At 51.1% G+C, this 19,045-nt stretch overlaps 2 protein-coding genes across 6 annotated transcripts; both read right to left on the bottom strand.

Moving 5' to 3' along the window:
- Nucleotides 1-6,663: 6,663 nt before the first annotated feature.
- RPP25L (ribonuclease P/MRP subunit p25 like) lies at nucleotides 6,664-8,967 on the bottom strand. 4 transcript variants are annotated; one of them, XM_025281924.2, is made up of 2 exons: nucleotides 8,829-8,967; nucleotides 6,664-8,066 (listed from the first exon to the last, which is right to left on the bottom strand). In XM_025281924.2, exon 2 carries the CDS (start codon nucleotides 8,034-8,036, stop codon nucleotides 7,545-7,547), a length of 492 nt encoding a protein of 163 aa, XP_025137709.1. In that variant the 5' UTR covers nucleotides 8,037-8,066; nucleotides 8,829-8,967; the 3' UTR covers nucleotides 6,664-7,544. The 4 variants fall into 4 exon arrangements, with proteins under 4 accessions (XP_025137709.1, XP_006060509.1, XP_006060510.1 ...); XM_006060447.3 differs by having other exon boundaries at nucleotides 6,664-8,069; nucleotides 8,791-8,945; XM_006060448.3 differs by having other exon boundaries at nucleotides 8,791-8,919.
- Nucleotides 8,968-10,627: 1,660 nt separating this feature from the next.
- Nucleotides 10,628-18,753, bottom strand: DCTN3 (dynactin subunit 3). Of its 2 annotated transcripts, XM_025281925.2 has the most exons (8): nucleotides 18,600-18,753; nucleotides 15,417-15,501; nucleotides 14,502-14,588; nucleotides 12,836-12,919; nucleotides 12,642-12,688; nucleotides 11,810-11,868; nucleotides 11,148-11,207; nucleotides 10,628-10,955 (listed from the first exon to the last, which is right to left on the bottom strand). In XM_025281925.2, the coding sequence occupies exons 1-8, from the start codon at nucleotides 18,693-18,695 to the stop codon at nucleotides 10,901-10,903; spliced, it is 573 nt and encodes a 190-aa protein (XP_025137710.1). In that variant the 5' UTR covers nucleotides 18,696-18,753; the 3' UTR covers nucleotides 10,628-10,900. The 2 variants fall into 2 exon arrangements, with proteins under 2 accessions (XP_025137710.1, XP_006060506.1); XM_006060444.3 differs by lacking the exon at nucleotides 12,642-12,688.
- Between the last annotated feature and the right edge of the window lie 292 nt (nucleotides 18,754-19,045).

Here is a 19,045-nt window from a genome sequence, read left to right on the forward strand (position 1 = left end):
CCCATCTCTAGCCTCATTCCTCATACTCCCTGCTTTGAATTTCACAGTCCAGTGATCATTTCTATGCTCTTCTCACTTCTATGCCTTAGCTCATTCCTGCCCTTTACATAGAACATCCTTTCCACTCTTCTTCCAGATTTTTTGGGGGGCCATGCTACATGCCATATAGGATCTCAGTTCCCCAACCAGGGATCGAACCTGCATCCCATGCACTGGAACCATGGAGTCTTAACCACTGGACTCTCAGGATAGTCATAACTCTTATTCGAGATCCTACATAGGCACTACCTCCTTCTCTTTGAAGCTTTGCCTGTTCCTAAAGACTGGATGAGGGACTCTGAACTCCTGAAGTCTAATGAACTTGCCTAATTTCTATACTCATCACACCAATAATGAAATCACTTATATATATGACTTAAAGCCCTCATGGGGCTGGAGCTTCCAAGCCCAGTGACTATATTTGTCACATTATGGGTGATAATTAGCTATTTGTTGAATAACTGAGAAGTCACTAAGCCTGTGCTAGGTTGCTTCAGTCGTGTCTGACTCTTTGCGACCCTATGGACTGTAGCCTGCCAGACTCCTCTGGGGATGTCCATGGGGATTCTCCAGGCAAGAATACTGGAGTGAGTTGCCATGCCCTCCTCCAGGAGATCTTTCTGACCCAGAGATCAAACCCAAGTTTCTTATGTCTTCTGCATTGGCAAGCGGATTCTTTACCACTAGTGCCACCTGGGAAGCCCTGAGAGGTCACTAAGCCTATGGAAGGCCAAATTTCAGGCCTTGACTACCCTCTCTGTGTCCTAACTGCACAGATCCTGCAAAGGGAAGGAATGCGCTATTCCTTTGCAAATGATGCCATCTTGTGGACACACTCAAAAGTGCAGCCAGACATTACCTGGGAGTGGTTCAGTTCAGTTCAGTGGCTCAGTCGTGTCCGACTCTTTGCAACCCCATGAATCGCAGCACGCCAGGCCTCCCTGTCCATCACCAACTCCCGGAGTTCACTCAAACTCACGTCCATCGAGTCGGTGATGCCATCCAGCCATCTCATCCTCTGTTGTCCCCTTCTCCTCCTGCCCCCAATCCCTCCCAGCATCAGGGTCTTTTCCAATGAGTCAACTCTTCTCATGAGATGGCCAAAGTACTGGAGTTTCAGCTTTAGCATCATTCCTTCCAAAGAACACCCAGGACTGATCTCCTTTAGAATGGACTGGTTGGGAGTGGTTATGTTCTGTCAAACCGGGGCTGATCCTGGAGCTCCAGGCAAATGGTGGGGAGTGAGGAGCTAGGCTCTGAACAGGAAGTGTCACTGGTGTCCTTTGAAAAATCTTGATGAGCTCTAAGCAGAAAGAATGGCAACACCAAAGGCTCAGAAGCAAGACCAAAGGCTCAGAAGCAGAAAAATCTCATGACAAGTGGGAAGAGTAGGGAGTTAGTGTGGCCAGAGCCCAGGGTCCAAGGGGACTGAGTCAAAGTCCTTCTTACTTCCAAGACTCCTGGATGGAGGGCTAAATTAGGATCTTGGGATTAAAACACATCTGCAAGCTAAGTCGGGTTGTGTTCAGTTGTGTTCAACTCTTTGCGACCCCATGGACTGTAGCCCACCAGGCTCCTCTGTCCGTGGGATTCTCCAGGCAAGAATACTGGAGTGGGTTGCCATGCCCTCCTCCAGGGGACCTTCTTGACCCAGGGATCAAACCTGTGCTTCCTGTGTTTCTTGCATTGCAGGCAGATTCTTTTCCACTGAGCCACTGGGGAAGCCCTGAAGACTCTTGAGAGTCCCTTGGACTGCAAGGAGATCCAACCAGTCCATTCTGAAGGAGATCAGCCCTGGGATTTCTTTGGAAGGAATGATGCTAAAGCTGAAACTCCAGTACTTTGGCCACCTCATGCGAAGAGTTGACTCATTGGAAGACTCTGATGCTGGGAGGGATTGGGGGCAGGAGGAGAAGGGGACAACAGAGGATGAGATGGCTGGATGGCATCACCAACTCAATGGACGTGAGTCTGAGTGAACTCCGGGAGTTGGTGATGGACAGGGAGGTCTGGCGTGCTGCGATTCATGGGGTTGCAAAGAGTCGGATACGACTGAGTGACTGAAATGAACTGAACTGATAGCTCCTCCAGTCATATTGTTCTGAAGTCCCCACTTCAAGGGTACTCACTGTGCATGTCATCTCTCAGGCAGGTAGTGAGAATGCTCAGCACATTCTATCCTGGGTGGTCCCACCTCCTCAACATACCCATGATCGCCCTCCCCAGCCTCTTAAATTCCTCAACCTCATCTTCAGTGACTTTCCCTCTAGACCACCAGGTATCTACTCTCATGCCCACTATCAAATCCTGCCAGTTCCTAAAACTCTCAAACTCACTGATTTAATTTCATCCTTTGGCTACTATGAAGTGTTGAATTGCATCCCTCCATAAATTGCATCCCTCCATTATGTTGGAGTCCTAACCCTTAGTACCTCACAATGTGACCTTATTTGAAAATAGGACCTTTACAGAGGTAAGTTAAAATGAGGCCATTGGGATGGGCCCTAGTCAAATATGACTGGTGTCCTTATAAAAAGGAGACATTTGGAGACAGAAACAGACACAAAGGGAAGATGGATGTGTCTAGAGTAAATGTGAAGACGGATGTGAAGACGGATGACTGGAGTAAAGCAGCCAAAAGCCAAGACCAAAGACTTCTGGCACACCGGAAGCTAGGAAGCATTAAGGAAGGATTCCCAGGCAGGTTTCAGAGGGAAACGGCTCTGACACCTTGATTCGGGGCTTCTAGTCTCCAAAACTGTGAGACAGAACAGTTCTGTTGTTCTAAGCCACCCAGTTGGTGGTCCTTTGTTATGGGTGCCCTAGAAACTGGTACCACTATGATGAAACTGAAAGTGAAGTCGCTTAGTTGTGTCCAGCTCTTTTCAACCCTGTGGTCTGTAGCCCACCAGGCTCCTCCGTCCATGGGATTCTCCAGGCAAGAATACTGGAGTGGGTTGCCATTTCCTTCTCCAGGGGATCTTCCTGACCCAGGTATCGAACCTGGGTCTCCCACATTGCAGGCAGATGCTTTACCCTCTGAGCCACCAGGGAAGCATACAATACTCTGTCCCACTTCTCTCACATAGTCTACCTCACTCCACCCCATTTTTATAAGGACTTCTAGGCCACTGACCCCTGCCCCTTGCTAGCTTCACTTCTTTCCTGACCTAGGTTGGATTCCTTGGACCTTCTTCACATACACTCTCTTGCCAGTCTCACTATTCCTGCTTCCCCTGAGTCTTCACTTGGCCTGTGGGTGCTGCTGGAGTGCACTCTGACTGATGATATTACAAGTTCATGGGGCTTGTACAAGCTCATCTGGGCTTCTAGCTCTGCCTGGTCATCCTCCTATACCTCACTAGCTGTCTTCCCCAGTTGAAACAACTCTCTACCAGCCTCCTTGCTCCACTCTCAGCAGCAGAGCTGGACTTCTGCTTTGAGATTAGAAGCCTCTGAACTCTGAACTCCATGTCTCACCTTTACCTCTATACCCACCTGCATGCATAGCCATCCTCAACTCTGTCCCTCCTGCTACAGGCAGACATCTCTCCTCTGCCCTTTGCGAGGCCCATGCCTCCCCGCTCTAAGACCCATTCCCTCTCATCGCCCCCAGGAGTCTCATTCTGAGTTAGCCACAATCCTGCATCTCCATGCTTTTCCCTACTGGCTTCCCCCATCAGCCTACAAACTAGTCTCTGCTAATTTATTAAAAATAAACAAATAAAACTCTCTGTATCCCAGAATCATCTCTCTCCTCCCATCACAATAGTTTGTTGAAAAAGCTATCTCCACTTCCCTACCTTTTGTGCCAAGGTATTACCTTTTCTCAGAGAAGGCAATGGCACCCCACTCCAGTACTCTTGCCTGGAAAATCCCATGGACGGAGGAGCCTGGTAGGCTGCAGTCCATGGGGTCGCAAAGAGTCGGACACGACTGAGCAACTTCACTTTCACTTTTCACTTTCATACATTGGAGAAGGAAATAGCACCCCACTCCAGTGTTCTTGCCTGGAGAATCCCAGGGACGGGGGAGCCTGGTGGGCTGCCGCCTATGGGGTTGCACAGAGTCGGACATGCCTGAAGTGACTTAGCATAGCATAGCATAGCATTACCTTTTCTAAGAGATTATGGAGGAAGACACTCAGAGTTGGTGATGGGCAGGGAGGCCTGGCGTGCTGCAATTCATTGGGTTGCAAAGAGTCGGACACGACTGAGCACTGAGCGACTGAACTGAACTGAAGGAGAAAGTGAAAAGAAATTGAACTGGCAAATGTACGTAGTACTTATGCTCCCTCCCGCCTAAGCTTGGTCAGAGAATGGAGTTAGGGGACTGGAGGCCTCAATAAGGGCTTAGAGCAGGCATGAGGGGACCACAGGACCAGCAGGCTGTGGTCAAAACTTGGAATGCTGCATCTTTTTCTTTTCACAGACTATTGTGATGGGAGGAAAGAGATGATTCTGGGATACAGAGAATTTTATTTGTTTATTTTAAATAAATTAGCAGAGACTAGTTTGTAGGCTGATGGGGGAAGCCAGTAGAAAAAGGCATGGAGATGCAGGATTGTGGCTAACTCAGAATGAGACTCCTTGATTCTGAAGGCCTCACTCTGGCTCCCTCCCTGCCATTCCTCTGGTAGGACTCACTTGGACCCCCGCAGTGGCCAAGCAGGGAAAAGGCCCCAGATTCACTAGCCGTTGCTCCCCAAGCCTGTGTCCTATCTCCTGATTCTCTAAGTAGTGGCAGATCCTGTTCTTCTCAAGGGATTTTGACTGCAGCTCAGTTTCTCTCCACATTTCCCCTGCCATCATCAAGACCCCAGGTGGTGCCTTAATGAGGAGCTGCCCGGTGGGGAGTTCATCCTGCGAGTCCCAGAGCCTATGATACTGCCTAACTGAATCACTCCCTCAACATAGTCACCACGCTTAGTTCACATGCTCTTTCCACCCTGGCCGCCACACACTGGATCAAGATGGGATGCTGAGCCAAAGATCAATAGTCTGCAAGAAGCCTGGTCCCAAATCTCTGGGGACCATTGATACACAGGGGACTGTTGATGGTAAAGGACATGCAAGTAGAGATGTTCAGAGAAATGGCGATATGCAGAAGCTTAGCAGGAGCAAAAAACGTGAATTAGACACAGAGAGTAAATCAGGCAGATCCTGGTAGCCAGACACTGAGTCAGGACCACAGCCATTAGGACGGTATTAGATGCTTCATGACCTTCTGCAGTTGAGAGGCCCAGCTGGGAAGCTGCAGAGGGTTTTTCTGTCTTATCTAGTATGCCCTGAATCTCTCACCCCTCCACTCTGGGCAAGAAAAAGATGCAGTGTTCCAAGTTTTGACCACAGCCTGCTGGTCCTGTGGTCCCCTCATGCATGCTCTAAGCCCTTATTGAGGCCTCCAGTCCCTTAACTCCATCTCTCCCAATATTTCAACCCCACCTGCCTGGACTCAGCCAGACATCACTTCAACACCCTCCAACTGCTGTGCCCATCCTGCTACACGGTCCCAGAAGAGTCCACCCTTTGTGCTTTCCTAGTGATTGGACACCCAAGCTGTGGACACAATGGAGAACATAAAATCCAGTGGAACACCCAATTTGCTCAACTCTTCACTGAGTCCACTACTGCCCACGATCCTGCTCTGGTTCCTGTAGCCTCCTGGCTACCACTGCAATCCTCACCTTTCCTTATGCTCCTGACCTGGTGAACCTGAGCCTACAGCCAAGGTGAGACAGAAGAGGAACCGCTAGGGGTGCAAAGGGTGAGAACTGAAGGGGGAATGTGGAATTGAGCTTATGTTTTTAAGGAAAAAACATGTTTGTAAGCTGACTCATTCATAATGAGGGCAATAAACATTTACAGTCATCCCTCGGTATCCTCAGGGAACTGGCTCTAGGATCCCCCATGGATTTTTTTTTACCAAAATATTCAAGTCCCTTAAATAAAAAGGTGGAGTACAATCAGCCGTTTGTATCCACAAGTTCTACATCCACAGATATGGAGAGCTGAGGGTATACAGGCCCAGGTGATATTTAAGAATCATATGTATATTTCTACATTTAATCCTCATAACAATCCTACGAGGCAAGTATTACATCTTGTTCTATGGATGAGAACACTAAAGCACAGAGCAGTAACTTCCTAGTAAGTGGCAGAACCAGGATTCAAATCCAGACAGTCTGGTGACCAAGGCCATGATCTCAACCACTATACTGTAATATAGGCATACCTCAGAGACATTTTGGGTTCAGTTCCAGACCACCTCAATAAAAGGAAGATCTCTATAGTGCGAGTCACAGAAGTTTATTGGTTTCCCAGTGCTTAAAAAAGTTATGTTTACCCTATGAAGTGAAGTGAAGTCGCTCAGTCGTGTCCGACTCTTTGTGACCCCATGGACTGTAGCCTACCATGCTTCTCTATCTATGTGATTCTCCAGGCAAGAATACTGGAATGGGTTACCATTTCCTTCTCCAGGGGATCTTCCCGACCCAGGGATCGAATCCGGGTCTCCCACATTGGAGGCAGAGGCTTTAACCTCTGAGCCACCAGGGAAGCCCTATACTGTCGTCTATTATGAATGTGACAGAATTGTGGCTAAAAAACAATCTACATACATACCTTAATTTTAAAATATTTTATTGCTAAAAAATGCTAACCATCATTTGAGCTTTCACTAAGTTACAGTAGTAACATCATAGATCACTAATACAAATATAATAATAATTAAAGTTTGAGCTATTTTGAGAATTACCAAAATGTGACAGAGACACGAAATGAACACTGTTGGAAAAATGGCATTGCCAGACTTGTTCAATGCAGGCTTGCCACAAAACTTCACTTCTTATGTAAGAAATGTAGTATCTGCGTGCAACAAAATGAGGTATGTCTCTATGCTGCAGGTGGAGAAAAATGCAGAGTCCTTCAACCAGCTCCAAACAGGAAGCAGACAGCTACCCAGGGATCTATACAGTCAGGTTACTGCTTGAGGCTGCATCTTCAGTCCCAGCACCCATCTGAACCTACTTTTCTTGTCTCTAGACTGAGAGCTCCTGGGGGTCAAGGGCAGGAACTCCCACTCCTTTAATCCCACTTCCAACAGCAGGCCAAGCAGAGGTTCATCAGACAAATAGACAGAGCCTTTATTTCCTAACTCACTCCTTGGATCTCTGTCAGAAGACAGATGAGAGGCACTGTATGTAGAAGGCAAAGTAACCCTTCTTCTTTCTCTACATAATATTGTATTTTATTTATGCTGTGGCAAGTTGACCTACACACTGACTTAGGATGTTGCTTCTTAAGCAATCTAGAACCCGGCAGAGACTCCACACCTGTCACTCTTCACAAAAGTCCCTTTCCAGGAGCCAGAGGGAAGGGGAAGCAGGATAAGGAGGCCCACTTTCGTAAACTCAAGTTTTGTTGGAGACCTTGAGCAGTTAGAGGCTTCTCAAAGGTACAGCCATCCTAGACACTCAGTCTAGACAACAGCTTGCCCACAGGTCCTCAGAACCGGGTATCTCGAGCCCTTCTTCTAGGCTGAGGGCCACAGCTGAAGGCAGGTGTGGGCCCGAGGTCAGGGGGTGCCCCAGGGGGCTGGTAGCCATACTCATTGGGGTCCAGGGGGTCTCGGCTCAGCAGCACCCACACTGCAGGCACATGGCTGCGGACCGTGAGGGGATCCAGACCCGTGTCAGGTGAGGTAGGCACCCAGCTGTCCTCGGTCTGCAGGAAGCGCAGCTTGGTAAGCTGGTACAAGCCTGGTACCCGCCGTTTGACAATCTCAGCACAGCTGACAGCCTTGCCTGCAGCGCGGCCAGAGCCTGAGAATACCACGTGGCGAGCGCTGCCGCCCTCCAGCCGCTCCAGCGCCAGGCCCAAGAGGTTGCGGATCTTGCTGCCGGCTCGGACCCGCATCTCCAGGGTATCAGGAGGCAGCTGGGGCATCGGGGAAGGTGCGGGGAGTTCCACAGAGCCAGCTTTCCGGTAGTGCTCCATCCAGCCTGCTGTCGTGTCCGCCTCGCTGCCCTGCTGCAGGGAAGTCAGAGGATGGTGGGCACTGTGTCCCAGGCCACCCCACCCTGCCTCCCTAGGGCGCTGCTCCGCCCAGATTTCCCAGAAAGGGGACCTTAAACCCCTCATCCCCAGGACAAGGGGTCATGCCTGCCTCCCCCTAGCGGGGGATGTACCCCAGACCTCTGGACAGGGCCATAACCCTCCACCGACCCTGAACACCGGCCAAGCCCCTCCATCTCTAGCTCCCTGGCACTGGGAATGAACCTTCCTCATCTGGGGTTCCTGGGGACTGGATCCAGGCCCTTACCCGAGACTCCCTAAGCACAAGGCTGAGTGCTCCTCACCCTGGGCTCCCCACGAGGCGACAGGGCAAAGGCGCCTCACTTCGTGCTCCCAGAGATCAGGGCCAAGCGCCCCCCACCCCGCCCCCCACACCCCATACTCCACCAAACGGAGCCAAGAGCCCTCATCCAAAAGCTCCTCAAAGACAGAAACGATCCCCTCCCCAACTCCTGGACCCCGAAGACAGGGTCGGGCACCGCTCTCTCATCCAGAGATTCCAGGGTCGATCCCCCCCAACCTAGGGTCCCTCAGACACTGCGAAGCAGAGGCTTGACGACAACGGCTGCTCTGGCCACCCCTGGCGTCGGGGCCGCGAGAGGCCGGGCTCCGTGGTCCCCACCGCCACTGGCCACCGCAGAGGCCCAGCACCCGGCCTCCCCTCTCCTCCTCGCACCTCCAGGAGCCCTCGCCCCGCAGGGCTCCGGCTCTCACCGCCGCGGCCGCGCACTCCCTACGCTCGATCTGAAGCCAAGATGGCGCGGGCCGAGAGCGCGCCGAAGCCGCGGGGCCGCGCACGCCGGACGGGGCGGGGCCTGAGGGGCGGGGTTCGCAAACTGAGAGGTGCAGGACGCCGGGGAGTGAGCGGGCCCCGGACACGCGGATCCGCTGCACGCGGGGTGTCTTCGCTGTTATGCCCCGGGCAAGGAGCATTCCTTTGCGAGCGGAGAGAGCGCTGCGGGGGAGAGGAGCGGCCAGCAGAAGAGTCCCGCGTCCGAAGTCCGCGTCGGAAGGATGCGGAGGATTTGGCCCTTAGAAGATGCACGGCGGGCGTTACCTGCTGAGCACACCGCAGTACTAGAGGCAGAGTGGCGGGTTTCTCTTTGGACCGGAGCTAGAGGTGCCGGGTGGTGTGGCTGCTGTGCGAGAGCCTTGATCATGGAGTTCTGAACTTTAACCTCACCCTGTGGGCACTGGCGAACCACAGGGGGCTTTCATCAAGGCCCAAGTCAAACCTGTTCGTGTGCGCAGCTCTCGGGCCTCCCCCTGGTGACTCCTGGCCGCATGTCCCAGGGGCCTGTCCGCGGTGCTTAGCAAATTGCCCCGCCTATAATAAGTGCTCGAATATTTGTTAAAGCATTTGTTGAAAGAATGAGCCAGAGAAACAGCAGTGGGAAGGGGGGAAAGTAAATTAAGTTAGAAGATACTACGAGGTGGGTTTGGCGACTGTTCGGATGGAGGAGGGAAGAGTCTAGGATGGCTCAGAGTTTCAGACGTGTTGGATTTGAGATGCCAATGAGACCGCGCCGGTACGGTGGCGGGCAGGCGGACGTAAAGGGGCCTGGAGCCGCAGCAGTCCCGGAGACCACAAGGGGACAGCAAACACTTGGTGGAGTGAGGTGCCATCGGTTTCTTTGCTCTTTAATACACCAACTCTCCCTCCTTTCCAGCCACAGCACCGCCCCGCCCCGTCCCCGCCCCAAAGCCCCCTGCATCCTCTTTTAGGCTCCCCTTCTCTTCTCATAGCACTAGGAGAGCAACATAGAGGGTCCCCTCTACTTTGCACATGCTGCTCCCTTGGCTCTCAAAGACCCTGCATATCACTCTCCAGGGCTACCAGCCACATCCCTTTTTCTTCTGTGCCCCCAAAGAACCCTTGTGCCACATGGTTCCCTCCCCTTTTCCATGACTGTTTCCTCAGCTATCCTGTACAGGGCAGGGATCAGGTGGACCCTACCTGTGACCTCCCCACCTGGTATGGCATCTGACATTTAGAGTGTACTTGGTAAATGTGGGATAAATGGATACAAAACCAAATGTTCCACTCACATCAAGCAAATGAGAGCATTCATCCTGCTGCTGCTGCTGCTGCTGCTGCTGCTGCTAAGTCACTTCAGTCATGTCCGACTCTGTGCAACCCCATAGACGACAGCCCACCAGGCTCCCCCGTCCCTGGGATTCTCCAGGCAAGAACACTGGAGTGGGTTGCCATTTCCTTCTCCAATGCATGAAAGTGAAAAGTGAAAGTGAAGTTGCTCAGTCGTGTCAGACTCTTCGCGACCCCATGGACTGCAGCCCACCAGGCTCCTCTGTCCATGGGATTTTCCAGGCAAGAGTACCAGAGTGGGGTGCCATTGCCTTCTCTGATTCATCCTGAGAGCTCTATATCTCCCAGGAAGCTAGACTAGGATGGGTATAGCTGGTGGTCCAGCTCCTAGGAAGATGGACAACTCTGGCCTCCACCACCCTCATCCCCACCATACCCATCCAAGACCAGGAAGCTAACACACTCCTGCAGTGATCTCTACAGTTTTATTGTCACTGGAACAGGACACTGATGAGGGGAGGAGGTGCAAAGAGCAAATCTCAAGTAACCAGACCTCTGACCTCAGAGCCCCACCTGAGTGCAGCCAGGTAGGTCTTGAATCCAATAAATACAGAGCCACCTCTTTTCTGCTCTGTTATAAGGGCAGGCTGGCACAGGTCCTGGAGCCTGGCTGCCCCAGCCCACCCAGGGATGGGATGCGCCATTCACTCTTCCACAGGCTTCACTTGCTTGGCAGCTTCTAGCTGGCAGAGAAGTTCATCCCACTGCACAAACTGCTTGGAGAGAAGCATTGTCTGGTCACAGGTCAAGGTGAGAATGAGAATGTGAGAGAGGGAGAAGAGAGATGTTTGCCTCTGCCTAAAGGTAGGGGGAGCTGGGGAACAGACAGACTGGTTGGGATGGGATGAGAGACAGAACTAGGAATGGAATAAAAGGCCAGGCTCCATACAGCACTCCTCAGGGGCCCAGCTGAGCGGAAAGGATACAGTCTTGTTGTATTCCTCCAGAAGCGCCTTGGACTCCTCAGTGATCTCCACACACTGGTCCTGTGGGGCCAAGGTGGGGCAAAGAAAGGCGTTAGACAGAGCCCACACTCCCCACTGCCTGCCTCATCAGTGGCCCTTGATCCTCAGAAAAGGTAATGTTTAACCTCAGAGCTAAAAGGAGCAAATTTCTAAAGAGGCACTTTCAGGCTCTGCTATGGGTAGCCTAACTGCAGTCCTGAGGCTGATGGAAGAGGGAGTGAACCACACATTTAAAGACCTATTCCTACTGGTATATGCCTCCTTCTCCGCTGTCCCCTATATCTGAACCCTCTTTGAACTTCACACTAGAGCCTGGAAATAGTGAAAAAACAGTTCTTCCACCTATGGTCAAGGACACATCATCCCCAGGAATTCTTGGGTACCTCCCAACATCAATCCTCTGGTGTCTCAGGATAGCCCTAATCTGGAGGCAGGAGGCCTAGATTTTACCCGAGGCAAGTCCCTTCCCCTCTGGAAGGTGCATGCAAGACAAAGGAGAAGTTTCCCCTGAAGTTTCCCCTGAAGCTGACATCAGCTCCTGAGGCTACTTCCCCAGGAGACAGGGGTGGGGACAAGGAGCCTCACCACCTCTACTTTCCCACCTGGCCTCTCCCCTCCAGTACCTGCTGCTGGATGTGGATCTGGGCCAAGCGCTGCAGGCGGGCAGCATGCTCAGGAACGGCTGTAAAACACAACGCACACTGCCCAATGACGCTTGTGCCTTCCCCCGGGACTGCTCAATAGTCTATTAGGTCTTCGGCAGGATTAGAGTATTGAGTGGAGAAGCTAAACAAATGCCAGCTTCATCGACCGCTGCAGCCGGAGGTGGTGGTGGTGGGGCTCCCTGCCCACCCCAGTCCTACCCTAGGACCCAAAGGGGAGGGGAAGATACAGGCCCCTAGAAGACAAAACCTTGGGGTTCCCAGAGTTGCCCCATATACCCACCCCAGTGCTGTGAGCAGGGCAGGTAAAGAAAGCTTTGATTATTATAGGATCTGTTCCTTTGCTCTCAGCCCAGCGGGACCAGAGCTGCCTGGCCCAGGGAACAGGGAGCCTGCAGGTGGGCTGAGGACAAATGCAAGGTCCCTAAGCTGGTCACCTGGAACCCAATACCCAGAGCCTCAGCCACCATGCAGGGCCCACAGCTTAAGGCTGTCAGATGCTCAGCAGAAAACTGATCAGGGGTAGGGAGGGGGAGCTGGAAAAAATACCTCCAGAGACAGACAAGATGGATATCTGGATTCAATTAAAGTCACTGTCTGCTTGTCAAAATCCCGGCCCAGGGACTGCCCTAGGCAGTGCGGCTGGAAGAATTCACACACATTCACATAAACCACCCCCGCCCCCGCAGGGACTCTTACAGAAAAACCTGGCCTCTGCAATACCCTGAAGGACAGATGCTGAGGGGTGGGGTAAAACGGAAGGAATCCTAGAGTGGGAGGCCACTGGGCTTACCTGAGTGTCCTTAGGGCCAAACTGCCTGAGTTCTGAAGCTGAGCTCTCTGCCTTGGCAATTTTAATCCCAGTGCAGGTGGCCAGTACCCCCAGGCAAGGGTAAAGACAAGGAGCAGAGCCAGTCTGAGCCCAGGGAAGTCCTGCCCATCCTACCTCCCCACGTAGAGCAGAGGAGATGCAACCCCAGAAGGTACCTTTGATGTGAGTGCTGTCCAGCATGGGCACCAGAGCCTCCACCTGCTCCAGAAGTGCAACCTGCGAGAGAATGAACTGCTCCTCTGCGGCATGAACAGACAGAGAGTAGCAGTGAGGTAGGCCCAGGCATGGCCACTTCCAGGCGAGGAGCTGGGGACCAGGCCAGGGAGAGGACTGAGTCCTGGAGCCGGGGCAGCCACTCTGCCCACTGCCCCCTTCTTTCTGTGCACACTCCCCGAGTCTGCCTCCACCTCTCCTGGATGCCTCTGGTCTGACCTATCTTGAGCCCTATCTCTAAGTGCCTCCAAATCCAACCTTTCTCCAAGTTTTAACTCTGAGGCCTCTCCCTCTAGCCTCCTATCCATAAATTCAGAAAGCCTCTCCTAGGCCACAGGAGACAAAGTACTTCAGACCTGAAGTAACCAAGGGCTCCTGGGAAAGTCTGAAAGAGGGGACTTGTGGAAGATACCAGGCAGGTAGTGCTCAGTGGGTCAGAGAGGCACAATTACAAGTTCCTGGAGAGCTGGGACAGTAACAGGAGACTCCAGAGACAAGCACAGCAGGACTGGGATAGCCCTGTGCACAGGGGGTTTCAATGACTGCAGAGTGGGAAGGGCATTCAAGAAGGGAGGACTGTTAAGTCAGTCATCTGGTGGCAAGAATGCATGTCAATCAGTAGAGGAAAAAGAATTCAATTGGCTGAACTGGAGCAAGGAGAGCACAGGAAACAGCTAGATGGGAGGGGAGATCCAGCAGTCTACAGGGAGCTTTGAATGGTAGGCTAAGGAATTAGGAATTTATCCTAGTAGGAAGAGAAAGATACAGACATGCTGAGGTTCCAAAGTAAACACTGTGGCATGCCGGAAATGTGTTTTGGGAAGATGATAGTGAGCCACATGCAAGAAGCGGGAAACTAGGGTCAAGAAGAGGACTTAGGAATAAGCAAAGGAAAAAAAAGAAAGAAAAAAATAAAAAAGAAGAGGACTTAGGAAACTGTTCAAGTGCCAGGGGATGAACACAGAGAGAGTGTCACAGGGAGGGGTGGAGAGGCTGGACTCAAGAATTGGCGCAGGAGAAGACCTCCTGAACTTGGTGTCTGAGCCACAGCAGTGGTTCAGGGATGTTCTGGTTCACTGCTGTATACCTCACACCTTGGATGTCCGGATCACAGCAGATAAGCACTTGAATGCATGAACAAACACAGGGGATGGCAAACCATACCTTGTGAAGTAGCTAACTAACTGATAAGCAAACACTGCTAAGACAATAGTTCCTGCCTAGAACTCTGAAATCCCAGCACTTTCCCACCTGCAAGATGCTGAAACCCATGCTTATATCCTCATCTCTCCCACGGCAATGCTCTCTGCCCCCACCCTTTCCTAGAAGCTCTATGTCTACCGAGCAGAAGTAAGGAAGGTTCTAAAGGAAAATCCTAGAAGCATGCCATAGATAGAACACTGGAGTCGCTTCCACAGTGGACGGCACTCTGGTCTGCATCTGGCTCCAGGGTCTACTGAACCCAGTGCCGACCATAAGTCCACCTCCAGCCACAGTCCAGATTCCAGAGAGCAGCGTCCCAGGCTGCATCCAGGAGAGGACTGAGACGGAGGCCATCTCTGTGCCCAACTTCCCCCAGATGCATGTGCACATCCTACCCAGCACTACCTGCCAAGATGAACTGCAGCTTGGAGGCATCAGGTAAGGCAATGCGGTCAATGTACTCAGGATCCAGGTATTTGATCAAGTCTTCAACTAGAAAAGTAACAAGATGGAAAATGGAATAAGGTTGGGGAGTGGGGATCAGTCTTGTTAAGGAAGGATATCAGGGGAAGGGTCGGCCTTGGGGAGAGCCTTGAGTGAGGAACTGATACCCACAGGGTCCACCAGGCCCCCATCCCCACTTCCTTCTCTTCCCTCTGATCACCTGCTGTTCAGTCATTAAATCGTGTCCGACTGTTTGGACCCCATGAACTGCAGTATGCCAGGCTTCCCTGTCCCTCACCATCTCCGGGAGTTTGCTCAGATTCATGTCCATTGAGTCAGTGATGCTATCTAACCATCCTGCTGGCCAGAGTCAAACTTTACAGCTGGGAACACAAATGCCTCCAATATCCTGGGCCCTTAGCATTTTCACTGATCTATCTTCAAGGGTAGAAGGTACCTTGCCCCTCTGTGCCACTAAGACATGCCAGAACTTTATCTGATTTCTAGTTACTGAACAGGTTGCTAGCTCTGACATGATCAAAAAAGCCTGGCTGAGCCAAGGCTGGGGCTCTCAGTGCCTGATTTCTTTCCTGCCTCTGAACCTTGCCTATGGAAATTCCATACTCCTCCTCTCTCCTTCCCCAGGGGACTTTCAGGCAGAGCTCTTATCTCATAACTTAGGACATTACCATGGGCTTAGGGTTTAACCACAAAGTAAAAGCATACCCCAATTCACCATTTTATCAGGAAAATGTCTTCACCTGCTATCCCCAAAGGGAAACTCCAGTGACCTATTGGGCTTAAGGGCCTGGGCAGGGAACCAGGAAGCATAGGCTTGAGAAGGAGGGCAGGCAGGCACCTCATGGAAACACTTACTCTTTTTGTAGAGAACCTTCACCCTCTCCCTCTTGCTGGCGATGTTCCCCAAAGCCACCTGCACCTTGACTAGGCCATCAGCCACCTGTAAGGGGAAGTTAAGTCGCTCAGTCGTGTCCAACTCTTTGTGACCCCATGGACTATAGCCTATCAGGCTCCTCCGTCCATGGGATTTTCCAGGCAAGAGTACTAGAGTGGGTTGCCATTTCCTTCTCCAGGAGATCTTCCCTACCCAGGGATCGAACCGTGGTCTCCCGCATTGTGGGCGGACGCTTTATCCTCTAAGCCACCAGGGGAGTGGAAGTTAATTCCAAGATTTACCACTTGGCTCGAGGCTTGGAAGAGATAAAGAATCTTCATTTCCTCAGACTCCAAACTTCCTTGTCCCTACAATTACCCACTTCTCTTGTATTAAGAGATCCAAGTCCACTTTCTGGGAATCCTCAGTATGAACGGGTAGATAATCATGTACTCCTCAGGGAGTTTCATGTGTGATTGGGGAAGTAATGAACTACTTTAGGGTTTATGGGGCACTAGCACATACTATCGGAGAAGGCAATGGCACCCCACTCCAGTACTCTTGCCTGGAAAATCCCATGGATGGAGGAGCCTGGTAGGCTGCAGTCCATGGGGTCGCTAAGAGTCAGACACGACTGAGTGACTTCACTTCAAGCATTATTTAATACCATCCATTTTTATCACCCCCAAAGATGCACCATAGTCATTAACAATCACAGCTCATTCCCCCTCATCCTAGCCCATAGTAAACATTATTTTCTGTCTCTGTGGATTTGCCTTTTCTGGACATTCATATGAATGGAATGATACAATATGTGGTTTTTTGTGTCTGGCTTCTTTCACTTAACATAATGCTTTCAAGATTCACCCACCTTGTAGCAGGGTATCAGTACTTCATTTCTTTTTATGGATGAATAATATTTCTTTCTACAGATATGCCCCTTTTATTAATTGATTCATCGTATAGCCTCTCTTCCTCTGGGCTATACGTCTCTACCATGTGCTTTTACAGCCCCCACCCAGTGTTTCCCAAACCCATCATAGGTCACTTAATATAGTAAATGCAGGCCTACGTACCAGTCTGTATGCCCTCTTATAGTATGAAGTAGTGTTAGTCACTCTGGAGAAGGCGATGGCACCCCACTCCAGTACTCCTGCCTGGAAAGTCCCATGGACAGAGGAGCCTGGTGGGCTGCAGTCCATGGGGTCGCGAAGAGTTGGACACAACTGGGCGACTTCACTTTCACTTTTCACTTTCATGCATTGGAGAAGGAAATGGCAACCCACTCCAGTGTTCTTGCCTGGAGAATCCCAGGGATGGGGGAGCCTGGTGGGCTACTGTCTATGGGGTCACACAGAGTTGGACACGACTGAAGTGACTTAGCAGCAGCAGCACATACTATATATTCGCTGATCCCTTCCTCTTGGCTGAATTGATCTAAGCTTTAAGGGTAGAGGGTAGAGGGTGAGGAATTCCAGTATTAAAGGGTTGAATAGAGGGAGAGACTATGAAAGTAAATGATCTCACATAGGTTTTAGGTTAGAGGGTAAGGAATGCCGATATTCAAGGATCAAATACATGAGGAGGTAAATCAGTTCAGTCACTCAGTCGTGTCCGACTCTTTGCGACCCCATGAACTGCAGCATGCCAGGCCTCCCTGTCCATCACCAACTCCCGAAGTCCACCCAAACCCATGTCCATTGAGTTGGTGATGCCATCCAACTATCTCATCCTCTGTCGTCTCCTTCTCCTCCTGCCCTCAATCTTTCCCAGCATCAGGGTCTTTTCCAATGAGTCAGCTCTTTGAATTAGGTGGCCAAAGTATTGGAGTTTCAGCTTCAACATCAGTCCTTCCAATGAACACCCAGGACTGATCTCCTTTAGGATGGACTGATTGGATCTCCTTACAGTCCAAGGGACTCTCAAGAGTCTTCTCCAACTCCACAATTCAAAAGCATCAATTCTTTGACGCTCAGCTTTTTTTATAGTCCAACTCTCACATCCATACGTGACTTCTGGAAAAACCATAGCCTTGACTAGATGGACCTTTGTTGGCAAAGTAATGTCTCTGCTTTTTAATATGCTGTCTAGGTTGATCATAACTTTCCTTCCAAGGAGTAAGCGTCTTTTAATTTCATGGCTGCAATCACCATCTGCAGTGATTTTGGAGCCCAGAAAAATAAAGTCAGCCACTGTTTCCGCATCTATTTGCTATGAAGTGATGGGACCGGAGGCCATGATCTTAGTTTTCTGAATGTTGAGCTTTAAGCCAACTTTTTCACTCTCCACTTTCACTTTCATCAAGAGGCTCTTTAGTTCTTCTTCACTTTCTGCCATAAGGGTGGTGTCATCTGCATATCTGAGGTTATTGATATTTCTCCTGGCAATCTTACTGAGTAAAAGCAGCCAGAGAGATAGGAGGAAAATGAGGAGGATTTGCATTATAGATGTCAAAGGGAAAAAAATGTTTTGAGAAGTCAGTTCTCAAATGGGACACAATCTGGTGACAACTAATACCACAAGCAGTGTACGCATGGACGTCATCACCTCTGAGGCACTTAACTCCAGGGTATGCCCGATACAGCCACCTTCAGTGAAAGGTCTTTCCATAGGTAAAAATGGGGATGGACGGGAAGTGAGCTGTCAAAATTCAGCCACTAGAGGGAAAGACTGTCAGTCCATATCTGAACACTCAGTATTCAATCCTTTTCCCTCCTAATCCTGGCCCTCTCAGACTCATCCCTAACTCCCTGGAGGCTTCCTTATCCATCTCTGGTCTGCCTCTTTTGGGGTCCCTTGGACCTCTCTTGGCACAATTCACTTAGCAATTAGGCAAGGCTCTACAACGTCCGTTTCACTGTGACTTAGGCTCTTACTGAAAGCTCTTACTCATTAGTCAGTTTCTCGAGTGTGTCAGGTCTCCCCAACTATCCCGCGAGGGTAAAGACGGAATCTCCTCTTTGCGTCCACCTCAAGCCCACAGTTCCCTCCATGGCAATGGATCCCGAGGGTCCGAAATGCTCTGGGAGGTCTCGGACCTTTCCTATTTCAATGGCCTAGTTGCGAGCAACGGGGCTGGAGCTGCAGCATCCATCTCCAGGACCAGGCCAATAGGCCACTCCTCTTTGCCCCAGAGAGGGACCACTGGACCCAAGATCGCTCACCTTCCGGGAGCCCCGAGACCCGCCTGGTCCGTACACCCAGCGCTCCAGCTCCTCCACCCGGGCCTGTAGCCGCTGAACATCGGTTACAGCCGCCATGGCTCCCGCTGCCCTGCCTCAGCCAGGAATAGCCAGAGGGCAGGACATCCGTCCAAATAGAGAAGGCGGGCCAATCCGAATGGACGGGAGCCCTTGCATACAGGAAGTGACGCAACAATTCAGCCCTTCGATGCGGAAGTGGCCGGCAGGGCCAACGAAAAGCTGCCTGGTAACCTAGGCAACGGCTACCTGTCAGGCGCTAATTTCCAGCCCTTGCTTGTTAAGAGGAATTTTGCCTCTCTTCTTCCAATTCCAGTGTTCCAGAGAGATTTCCCCTGCCCTTTCCCCGAGGTTGCACATATAAATACACCCATTATTGTAAGATTGGTCCATTCCCATAGAATAGTAGG

This window comes from Bubalus bubalis, chromosome 3 (assembly GCF_019923935.1).
Source record: "Bubalus bubalis isolate 160015118507 breed Murrah chromosome 3, NDDB_SH_1, whole genome shotgun sequence".
NCBI lineage: Eukaryota > Metazoa > Chordata > Mammalia > Artiodactyla > Bovidae > Bubalus > Bubalus bubalis.

What these genes read in the sequence shown, in the direction of transcription:
- RPP25L (XM_025281924.2), bottom strand. Translation starts at nt 8,036, where the DNA reads ATGGAGCACTACCGGAAAGCTGGCTCTGTGGAACTCCCCGCACCTTCC.
- DCTN3 (XM_025281925.2), bottom strand. Translation starts at nt 18,695, where the DNA reads ATGGCGGCTGTAACCGATGTTCAGCGGCTACAGGCCCGGGTGGAGGAG. An exon ending in GGTCTCGGGGCTCCCGGAAG is followed by an intron (nt 15,502 to 18,599) that starts GTGAGCGATCTT and finishes TTCCCCTTACAG; the next exon opens with GTGGCTGATGGCCTAGTCAA. An exon ending in GGACAGCACTCACATCAAAG is followed by an intron (nt 12,689 to 12,835) that starts GTACCTTCTGGG and finishes TTGCCAAGGCAG; the next exon opens with AGAGCTCAGCTTCAGAACTC.